At 37.8% G+C, this 12,452-nt stretch overlaps 1 protein-coding gene across 5 annotated transcripts in view; it reads right to left on the bottom strand.

Moving 5' to 3' along the window:
* stim1b (stromal interaction molecule 1b) overlaps nucleotides 1-12,452 on the bottom strand; it is an 87,136-nt gene that overhangs the window by 14,213 nt on the left and 60,471 nt on the right. For all 5 annotated transcript variants that reach the window (XM_009295557.5, XM_073934161.1, XM_005161288.6 and 2 more), the window contains 3 exon segments: nucleotides 7,210-7,387; nucleotides 2,536-2,703; nucleotides 2,351-2,451 (listed from right to left, as the gene is read on the bottom strand). In XM_009295557.5, coding sequence (XP_009293832.2) covers nucleotides 2,351-2,451; nucleotides 2,536-2,703; nucleotides 7,210-7,387 — 447 coding nt within the window.

The raw sequence follows: 12,452 nt of genomic DNA on the forward strand, positions 1-12,452 counted from the left end.
TGGAGTTGCAGCATCACAAATCCAAAATATTTAACAATTTATAAAAAACAAATCACTTTCTGGCCATCTGATATTAGGCATGCATGTACATATTGCGATTGTGATTTTCTACAGTATTAGCGATTGGACCCGGAAGCCGATTCGCGTGATGTCACAGTTAACAAGCGGATTGACCGCTACACTTGTCCCCATTCAAAACTAAATCAGTGACATGTCTTGTGTATTCTATAGTCTTTGGTACAGTAGAGTACATTTTTATGTGTGTTTAAATAGCGAATTGTTCTGTACCACCTATTTGGCCACAAAAGAGTTGAGCTAGACTCACAAATGAATGTTATTGGTTTACAAATAATTGTCTCCAGGGGTCCGTTCTTCGTACGTGGATTACTCAGTTAGCTGGATTTGGATATTGACGATTTGACACGATCCAGGATCGTTTCGTTCTTCAAAGCTGATCTGAGAGTTGTTGTCATAGCAACAGTTCTGCTACCTCAAACCTGATCGGAAGCAGGTTCAATTCATATAAACAGGATTAGATCGGCTCAGTTGAAGCAAAGATAATAGAGAAAGTACCAAATTATGATATTTTCTTACAGTAGTAGTTATATACACTTGGGAAAATAGTAAATATTTTTAACTATATATATAAAGTTACAGTTATTAATAAAATAAATAAAGTTATATTAACAAAACTTATGCAATCTGCACCCTCGAAATGAAAGTACAAAGAGAAAATGTATTGATATGAACTTTTTAGATCGCATTAGTACAATTTGTGTATGATAACAGAAATGCGGAATATGTGACTTTTTAAAAAAAAAAGAAAAAATAAATGAATGCAGTCATGAACATGTTTTGACGCGCGCCCTCTAACACACACTCATAGGCACCAAGCACAAACACAGGCAAAGCTCTATCTCTCATTCGCACACACACACACACACACACACACATCTCTCATTCGCGCGTGCGCATACATACACACACACTGCAACAAACAAGCTAAACACAGCATCGCGCTATTTCATTTACACACATACATACGCGTGCTCACTCGGGAGTCGGGAGCGATATTGCTAGACAGCCCGCTCCCGTCCCAAATTAAACCCGTTACCGACCGCTCCCGTGATTTATTCGGAAATTTATACCCGCGCCGTAGAAATCTGGTCGGGTCCCGCGGCGCCCGCGGGACAGCCGCGGGAATGCAGACCTCTACATTCATGTACAGTTGAAGTCAGAATTATTAGCCCCCTTTGAATTTTGTTTTCTTTTTTAAAAATTTCCCAGATGATGTTTAACAGAGCAAGGACATTTTCACAGTATGTCTACATACCACAGTTCCACAGTAATATATTTTCTGCTGAAGAAAGTCTTGTTTGTTTTATTTTGGCTAGAATAAAAGCAGTTTTTAATTTTTGTTTGAAATTACGGGAGTTTTCCGGGATAAATAACAAAATAGGTGGGTGGCTGGAGATGGTTCTGAAATACGAGGAGTCTACCGGGAAAAACAGGTACGCTCACACATACACTCTGCACTCTGACTACTTTAATATTGTTGATAAGCCGTGGTGGGTATTTCACTCTGTCTCGCACTGAACGCTGTCGACCAATCGCAACAGGTTGTCATCGGTCCAATCAGCTCAGATTAACTTCACGCTAAGGAGGGGTTTGGGAACAAATGAATGGACGAATCATATGAGAGTCGCTGGGATAATTAGGTAAAATAAATGCATATTAAAAGACAACGAAAGTGCTTTTTGACCTTGCATGAATATCAGACAGTTGCTGGAGACCCTAAAACCAAAATATGACCCTTTTTAATGTATGATAGGGGCTCCTTAAACTATAGAGGTGACAGGATTTATCTGTGTTTGTGTTATACTGTGTACATAACCATGTACATACAGCATACATACATTTTGTTGAGTATATTTGTGAACTGCAGAATGAATTTTTGGGAAACAACAAGTTCTTTCAACTGAGTAAAAGAGAAATATAACTTTCTGAATCCAAATTGCTGTTTTGTTGACTAATTTCACTCTCCTTTCATCAAGACAGACCTTCTGACAAAAACATTTGCAGCTTTTTTCAAAACCATGGTGAGAACTAAGAAATGAGTTTTTGTGATCTTTTTAAACTATCCGTTTAAACAGTGGTTATAGCCTTGCTGTACACTCTTTTATTGTGCTTCTTAATAAAAGTCAAAATCTGGGCTAAAATCATGCAGTCTGAACTCAGTGTTAAGTGAAGTGAATGTATCACAACTTTGACATTTTTAAGAGCTGATTGAAACACCTCTTTCATTCTCCGTCTACATTACATAAAAAACTTTCCCTAAATGTCGACTTACTTGGCTGAGAGAATTTTGTGATCAACATCATCCAGTGAGGAGCTGTGGGCCACATGGAATGTCCCAAATATAGATGCTCGCTTCTTCTTGATCTTTTCGGCCTGTTATGGTGGACACAATTTCATTGTTCAAGCTAGTTAAAGGAACAGTAAAAGCAGATTTCAATCATTGAATGAGTATCTCACCCCTTCTTTAGCCACTATGAGCTGTCTTTCTGCGCTCTGTTTCTTAATGTTGTAGTACTGCACCTCCACCTCATGTGTGAGCTGCAGCCACTTCTGCAGAGCATCAGGAGGAGACCAGCCGCTCCTCAACTCCAGCTCCCTCTCGGCCTTCTTCAGAGCCATCCGCACCTTTCACAACCACACACACAATCATTAATAATAACTGCATTTCAGGATTTTGATTAGGCGATTATGTAAAGCCTCTTTCGCACCACTTCAACTGGGAATCTTTGGAAAACTATGAGGATGTTGCTGATGCGTGAAGAGAGGCAGATGCATGAAAGGACTGTTATTTTAGGCTTTGACAGACTGATAGTAAAGCACCCCCTTGAGATCAATTTGTATTATATTAATCCTAATAATTCTCATTTTCGACTTAAAGAGCCCCTATTATGGGTTTTTGACCTTTCGTGCAGTGTAACACAGCACTAAGTAAATGAAAACATCCAGCTTAGGTTTAAATCTGAAAGTGTACCGTGTTTAAAACTATTACTCTTCAAGAAAAGAGTCGACTCAGAGTCGAATGAATGACTTTTAGTTCGGATCTTTTGCCTGAATGCATTAATATGCAACATCGCCAAATATGTAGTGCCGGATCTGGTAAAACGTGAACGAGCCTTTCCCTTCAAACGCTAGAGAAGTGCAGAGAATCATGGGATTGAACATAATGCGAAGATTACTATCACTAAAGGAGATTGCCAGAGATGTGGCTATGGGTAATAAAGAGGTCATTATCACAACAACCCCACAGTACAGATCTCTTCAATGTGATGATGTTACTGGCACATGAACATTTCATAACAAGAAGCAATTCAATCATAACTGAATGTCAAAACAGCTATCATGACATTATTTATCATTATGTGGCTCTTTTTGGATTCTCGGAAGCTATAGAAATTAAAAATGTAAAGCAGGAAATAGGTTGAAACCATAGTTTTTGTTTACATCTCTCAAAATGGTCTATACCATGTGCTGTGTTTGTTCCTGCCATTTTTCTTATGATTGATACAATAACCTACTCTGCAACACGGGATTCACCAGCTATTCATTATTAAAGGAAGAAGCAGCAAAAAATATTAATGTACGGGACTTTGTCAGTATAAGCTGAGAAAATATTATATGCAATGTTATATGCTATTCCTTCTATGCTAATGAAGGACTACTGAGACATTCCAAGCATGGGATGGGTCCTCCTGGCGCGGCAGAGGTTCATCACAGCTCCAATACACATCTCTGCCATTTGCTTACAGTACCTGTGTGCTTTCTTTACCATACACAATCAATCTGCTTGTGATCTTCCTTCATATAGCTTAGTGTCATTTGACAGTTTATGACTTAAGCGTTGTAGTGATGAAATCAACAGAGACATTAGCCCCTTTCACACATACAGACCTTCCCGGAAAATTACTGGCAATTTCCCCGAAAGGTTTTATGTGTGAACAGGCCCTTTTTGAAAATACCGGTAAATTCGTTCTGGCTATTTTTCGGAAAGAGAAGTTGTAACATTATCGGTAATTTGCCGGAATGCTGCGCTGTGTGAATGCAGAAGGAAGATTACCGTAATAAGCGCGTGCACGTCTAGAACGTGCTGACGTGAGACGTCTGCTTTAGCCAATCAGAACAGTCAGACGCATTTACGTCCGCGCGGTTTATGAGAATAAAAGCCTTTGAATATTTTCTAAGACGCATTTAGCTGCTAGAAGTTAGTCAGGTCATGTTTATATGTTCTTCTTAATGCCAACTGTGTAAATAATCATCAATAAAATACTTATGATAAGCCGCTGTTTGTTTACCTTCAAGCTTTGCGTGTGCCTGTGAAACAGCCTGTGAGCGCCTGCACACACATATTATGAGCATCTCGACATGCGAAAGTGATCCTCCATATATTTTCATCGAAGTTGTTCAGAATACTGATCATCCACAGAGTTTGTAATGTAGTCAAATGTTTACAAATACAAGCGCAGCCGTTTTAAGCTCATTTGTGATGAATGATGTCAGAATTAACCGGTATTTTGGAATGAATGTGTGAACGGTCTTTTCTGGAAAAAATCCGTAACGTCCTCGCCTGTGTGAACAGCGCTTTTTTGAATATACCGGTAAAGTCGTTCCGGAAATTTTCCAGATATTTACCGGTATCACTGTGTGAAAGGGGCTATTGATTAATTGTATTTCAATATACAATATATTTACTAATGCTGAAAGCATGTTAATGTTCTTCTCCCCCACTTTATCTCCTTAACTTTGCTCTCATGTTCAGCTGGTTTTGGGGGTTGGCTTTCACTCATGTTTGACAATGCTTTGCTCAGGGTATAATAAGGAAAGGTAACTGTTGATCTGGTAGAATGGCTTTTACTCTGCGTCTCCCGCACACCGCTGTGTAGCCTCATATGCTAACAAAGGCAGTTTCACTGTCTTTGTTGCTCAGCTGTGTATATGTTACAGCTAAATTTCTTAACGCAGCTTGTTAGTTTGTTTCATTCAATTGTCTGTATATTTAAACATATAACTTCATAAACATCTTTGCCTGCTTTAAAGCATTGAGATTCTTTCTCTTTATCAATGATGATAACAACTTTAATGGATCAGATCAATTACAATGGAGACAGATAAATAATTGATTTAAACATGCCATCCTTCAACTGCTTTCTGTTTCCGATTATTGGTTCAGAATAGCAGCGTAATCTTCAAGCCTTACATCAGTAACTGTTACACAGTTTGTATGGACCAGTTTCTACTTCCTCCAGATCCAGTAAGTGTTTCTCCTTCCAACACAAGCTGTAAGTGTGATTAAAATGGTTGCCTCGGTTTCTGTAGTTATAAGAAACCAAAACATGTATTTAATTGTATGTTGTTAGTTGTAATTGCACCACGTGGCTTGTAATCAGGATGGGCCTTTCTCTCTGTCTTGCACTAAACCCAGTTGACCAATCACAACAGATTTTGCCATCGGACCGATCAGCACGGACCAATTAGCATCACGCAAGGGAGGGGTTTGGGAACAAATAATCGTGAATCATATGGGAGTTGTTGGGATAATTAGGTAAAAATAAATATATATAATATAAGACAATAAAAGTGTTTTTTTTACCCTGCATGCAGATCAAACTGTTGTTGGAGACCCTTTAAACCAATAAATGACCTTTTATAATAATATAACATATTTGAGGAAGTGCTAAAATGTTTTAGAAAGTATTAGCTTATCTATCTAAATACCCTGCATATGCAGTCCCCTTGTGTTTTTCTTCTAGACACAGAAACTTCAAAAAAGGCCTATTTGATTTTTCTCTGCTCTATTAAATTACTCATATGACAATGTTTGTAATATAACGTCTAATGCCAATTATTACATTAACATTATTTACTAAAATTTATGATGACGCAGAGAAGAGAAAGTTTTTTCATTTTTATTATTCTCTTTTCTTTTAATTAATTAATAAGTTTTTTTTTACCTGCCATTTTTTTTCCATTTTTTTTTTATTACAATATTGTCCCAAAACTCTATTTAACTGTTTCCAGGTAAGCAATTGTTTTTCACAGAAGTTACTTAGGAAATCCTTAGAGAGATTTCCTAAATTTTACAATTGACCTATTAGTAAGTTTAGGCCAGGTCTCAGACATCTTTAGGTTGACATTTTTATTTATTTTATACTATTTCCTAAACACAAACAAATCATCTTAACATCTAGAAGATCAACAAGAATGCATACATTTGTTTTCAGGTCAAAGTCAAGTCAAAAAACAATTTGTGATAAAAGCTATAAAATTTCAATAGTTCTGTAGAAACACTGCCTTAAGTAAGTTAGACAGGCAGTATTAACATTAGCTAAAGACAAAAAAGATCTAAACTAAAAAAATTATTTTGTCATCTACCAGATTTATTTGTAATTTTGTTATATAGCTCTCTATGGCATATTTAATTCCCACTTGAATACTCAAGAGGTGGTATTTCTTTCTTTAAAACAGCCCTGAGCAACTGTTTGTTCAGGTTTGTGTCAGTAACTAAAGGAGGTGGGGCTTACCAATCAATAGAGGTCAATTTATAGTGTAAACATGCCTAATCTGCATGTCTGAAATACATTTAGAGTTTCTTTCTTCTGTTGAACACAAAACATTTTTGAAGAAAGCTAAAACATATTGTAACCATTGATTTCCATAGTGTTTGTTCCTTTGTCAATGGTTACAGGTATCCAGCTTTCTTCACAATATCTTCTTTGGTGTTTGGTGTCAGAATAGTGTTCAACAGAATGTCATCTCCTGCTGCCATATTTTTTTGTTACTTTATCTCCTTGTCTTTTACATATTTTATGTATGTATGTATGTGTGTATGTGTGTGTGTGTGTGTGTATGTATGAATATGTGTATGTGTGTATTTTGTGTTATTATGCTTTGTTTCTATTTTTAGTTGTGACTTTTGAACATTCTGTCAAGAGTCTACAGATGAAAAATAGCCATACTTAGCTAATTCTGGCCCATTTTGCAGTAATGGTTATTGTGGACTGCCCCTGTAAACAAATAACCTAAACTAAAAAGAAAGAAACTTCTAAAGGTTTGAAACCACTTGAATGCCAGTAAATCGTAAATAAATGAGAGAACGATTTGGGAGAACGATGTCTTTAAGTACTTGTGGTGCTGTACCTGATCCAGCTCCTGCTCTGCATATTTCCGTCTGCTCAGCTCGTTCTCCGTTCCTTCACGCAGCTCTCGGAGTCTCTGCGCCTCCTCCTTGGCTGCTTCAATCTCGCTCCGCATCTCTCGCTCCAGGTTCACCTTCTCTTCCTCCACCGTGTGATGCTCCTCCTGTGCAATCTGCAGCCTGAACACAAACACATGATCAATCTATAGATCAATGGTCTCAAACTCAATTCCTCGAAGGCTGCAGCTCTGCATAGTTTAGCTCCAACCACAATGTCTCTAGTAGTCTAGAACACCTTGATTAGTTGGATCAGCTGTGTTTGATTAGGGTTGGAGCAAAACTGTGCAGAGCTGTGGCTCTCCAGGAATCTAGTTTGAGACCTACAGTATGCTCTAGATCAGGGGTTTCCAAACTTTTCAATTCATGACCCCCAAAAATAACCATGCCAGTGGCTCGCAACCCCCAATATCGTCTGAGGTGGTTATAAAGATATAAACCTTGCACACAATGGTGCACACATGCCAATAGGCCCAAGTCTATTCATGGATTAATGTTGGAGAACGCCACTCGAAGGCCATTCTCCATGTTTAGTATTAGCCTGAATTTATTTTTAATATACATGAGTGCCGTAAGGAGGTCAGAAAGTTTAACCTAGTGCCATAAAAGCAATCTGTTGCATCTGACACTATTGCTTTGTCTTTAATATAACGTTATCACCCCTGGGGTCGAAAGGCTGATGGCTTTTTATTTGCTTTATGTAACTATTATTTTTTTTTTCTACTGTAGGTTAAGTCTACTAGTTTAAATAAAATGAATTTAATTTTTGGAAATTACCAAGCGACCCTCGCTCCTTGTCCCATAACCTCACGGGAGGTCCCGACCCTTACATTGGGAAACACTGCTTTGGATGAACCACTGTTCACTTCTTGCTAAACCTGGTGAATGCAGTACCACCTACTTACCTGCAGGTGGCGTACCGCATAAATGAGTGAGAATTAAAAGGCAACTGGGTCTGCAAGATTCAACCACACCTCTTCCTTCTCCGAACAAGATGTGGCCTGTTCGGTGTGGTAATTCTGTATTAAAACGTCCTTACAGTGTTACAGGGAAATTCATCCTCCACACTGGAAGATCCAGACGGCTAAATTTAGCTGCGTTCATGTGACTAAAATGATCCACTTTCAAGTCTTGGAGTATCTGATTCAATTTAAAATAATTGAAATCATCTTATCTGGGATATATTCATACAGTGTTGTCTTCTCTAGACTTTCAGCCGATTGCTTTTGTCCTTTATTAGTCAAAGAGAAAGGAGAAATAACAGGGGGTGGAAGGATAATAAGAGGAGTGGGTTATAAAGGCTTCTCTCATGCTGATGTAGTCCCAGTTCAAACAGGAAGTGAAGTATAAATCAAACTGTCACTGACATGACAGTGGCCAAGAACATTACAAACACTTAATAATTAGGAAGGGGAGCAGTAGATAAATGGAAAAGGAAGAAAATGAACTACAAACAACAGCTACACGAAATTATGAGGAAAGAAACTGGGTAGACAGACATATAAACAGAGACAGACAGATACAGATAGAGACAGAAAGGAGACGGAAAGATAAAGACAAGAGACAGAAGAAAAGAGTAGAGAGAGACAGATGAACAGATGGATGGATGGACAGATAAATAGATAGACAGAAAGATTGTTTTATAAGACAGAAACAAACAATACATACAAATAGAGAGAAAAGGCAGACAAACATATATATATATATATATATATATATATATATATATATATATATATATATATATATATATATATATATAGACAGACAGAAGCAACATGTGGACAGACAGAGAGACAAAAAGAAAGCTTGACAGAGACAGAAAGATATAGACAGGCTAGAAGATAGATAGACATTTATATATAGACAAGAGATAGAGGAAATGTGTAGACAGAAAGACAGAAGGATGAACAGATATCTAGATAAACAGACAAGGATAGTTTGGACAGAAACAGACAGACAGACAGATGGAAGGACAGACGGATGGATGGATGGATGGATGGATGGATGGATGGATGGATGGATGGATGGATGGATGGGTGGATGGATGGATGAATAGACACATGGACAGATATATAAATAGACAGAAAGATGTTTTGATAAAGACAGACAGACAGAGACGGACGGACAGATAGGCAGGCAGACAGACAGTCAAACAGACAGGTAGGCAGATAGATAGACAGATAGACAGATTGATGGACGGACGGATGAATGAATAGATAGATAGACAGACAGACAGACAGATGGACGGACAGATGGATGGATGGATAAATGGATGGATGGATGGATGGATAGGCAGGCAGACAGAGATGGACGAACAAACAGATAGGCAGGCAGGCAGACAGACAGACAGACAAACAGACAAGTAGGCAGATAGATAGACAGATAGACAGATAAACAGACGGACGGATGGATGAATGAATGGATGGATGGATAGGCAGACAGACAGACAGACAGACAGACAGACAGATAGATAGATAGATAGATAGATAGATAGATAGACAGACTCAAAGCGAGACAGATAGATATAAGCACCACTTGTATTAAACTGGACTGCGTGATGTGGATCAAAGTGTAAACGAGGTGTCCTGACCTCTGTTCCAAAGGGGATTTAGAGTGAAGGACAGGACAGAAATGCCACACACACATACACACAGATCAATGTGTTGCGCCGTAACACCGGCCATACTTGCACAGTGACTTAATCACACCGCACTCAACAAACATTCCTCCGCCACAGCTTTTCCTCCAACAAACTAATACACCGATCTACATCCTTCTTCCTTATAAGGCCATTGCTTTAAATTAATGCACCGTAAAGAAAGGAAGTTTGAATCATGAGCTTCTCCGAGACCTGTGACCTCTGAAAAAAGACAGAGACGGGTTTTCTGTTCTGCCTCGGCGCAGCGGGCGCCAGCTGAACTGAGCGTGCAGCGAGATAGTGTGACTGTCTGAAGCTGGGATTCAGCAACAGTGCTGCCCGTCCTTTTGCCATTTAAGGACTTTCAAGGGATGCTTGCATCACCCTGCTAGAGTCTTTTGACCTGAACAGACAAAGATAGTAGGAAATAAAAAACAACACTTCTACTGGACACACAAGTTCCTGGTTTGGGTTTTTAAATAAGGCACTGTTGGATTTGAAGTTACCTTGAGTGTTTCAGTATATCATGAAAGTGCTACTTCAATGGAAAAGAGTTAAGGGGAGTTTACCCAAACATCAAAATTCTGTTATTAAGTACTCACACTCACGTCGTTCTAAACCATTGATACCTGCAAAACGAAGGACTTTATTTTACAGTTCCTTCTTGTCAGTATAGGGCATGTGTTGCTGTATTGGAAATAAAGTACAGGCTCCTCTGAAGTAATATTTCAGAGGCTCAAGTGAGCATGACATGAATAACGAGTGCAAAGCACACCCTTTACTGACACCGAGGAGAAGAAACTGTTGAGTAAAGTTCTTGTTTTGTTTTACCAGTGCACAAATATTTTCTTGTCACTTGATTATGGTTCAAATGAGCCACTGAAGCATATGATCTTTTTTTTAGGATATTTTTTGTTTGTATATTTCTGGATTTTAACAAACCCAGGCTCATTCTGAAAACGTAGTCCTGTGGACGTTTCTGGAGACAGCGAAATACGCCCCGGAAAGTACTTATGTTTGCAGTTTTTGATTTTGCAAATTTGTGAGAGGCCGCTTATTTTTTGTCTTTTGTCTTTGTCTTTTTTATCATTTGTGCGCCCTTAGGCGTTCTGGTCTAAAAAGGAAGGCGTTCTGAGGCGGACTGCTGGCGCGTTGCTATTTTGAGAAACTATAATAGATTTTTCATTAGACCAAAACTAACCCGGTCTAAACTCCAGCGCAGAGTTGCGCCTCGCTTACACACTGCTTAATACGCACAAGAGAGCAATAGGCAAATATCTTTACATATGAAAAACTTTAAATATTAAGGATATATATAGGATATAATAAGAATAGATATAGAATATAAATATAAAGGATTAAAATATTACAAAACATACTATTTTCTAGCCTACATAAATATGAAAAATGACTGCTTTTATGTCTTCTTCATCTCAGGAGGCTTTTTCAGTTCATTCATAACAATTTGCTTTTTTATAATGTTATTATTATTAGCAGTATTATTTATTATATCCATATTTATATTTGTTTGATTAAAAACAAGCTTAGATTTGCCCACTTGTCAGGTTTTAGACCATATGGGGCACAGCATGTGTTTTAGGATATAACTCAGGTTTTTGAGCACATTTTGTTATTATTATTCATTTATTCGTTTGCTGGAAATTAGAACTGAATTAAGAAACCGTTTTGAAACGAATATTTGCGCTTAACAAACAAAAGTATTTATTTACAGACTAATTGATGTCTGTGCGTAAAGGTTTCCCTATCCAAGAGCGAATGTGAAAGTAGTTAAGACAGAAAGTAGTTAAATTTGCGTCCTGTAAATAGCGAATGCGCTCTTGACTCTTAAAGGGAATGGGAGATGAGACTCTAATTGGTTTATTCTCAAAACACACCTATAACTCATTTAGAAAATGAACTCAACCCTTTTAGACCATGCGCCATGGCTCAAGGCAAATTTCCCGTCCTTAAATAAGCAAAAACGCGTCCTGACACGCCCTGAAAGCGTTTGCGCCCTGCGTTTTGCGCTCTGCGCATGGACCGTCAAAATAGAGCCCAATAAGTTTAATATTAAGCCTTGAAGGGCAAATACCTAATTTAATTAATGGGGCATATAATTCAATAATTTATTTAAAGCATAAAATTTAATAAATATAAACATTAATTAGATAAAATAAACAACTGCACTGGAAAAAATATTTTGTACTTGTTACAACACTAAATTATATATTTTTGATTGTATTTCTTGATAAGTAATGCTTCAATGAATGATCTGCCAGTTAGAACCTTATAATTCCAAGTGGAAAATGACTTTTCAGAATGAGAAGGTTCTATCTGCATTTATCGTGTTTTATTTACTCCAATCTGCAAATGTAAGAGAACTTTGATCAATTACATTTAGAGAACCCTTAGGGTCTCTGTCATGTTAATGCATGAACGAGAACTGTTACACACGTTGTTTGCTATATATAATGCAAAGACATTGAAGCTCAAAATCTCAAAATCATTTAGAATGCAGAAAGAACCTTTCAATTCTAAGGTGACGAT

Source organism: Danio rerio, chromosome 21 (assembly GCF_049306965.1).
Source record: "Danio rerio strain Tuebingen ecotype United States chromosome 21, GRCz12tu, whole genome shotgun sequence".
NCBI classification, from domain to species: Eukaryota; Metazoa; Chordata; class Actinopteri; order Cypriniformes; family Danionidae; genus Danio; species Danio rerio.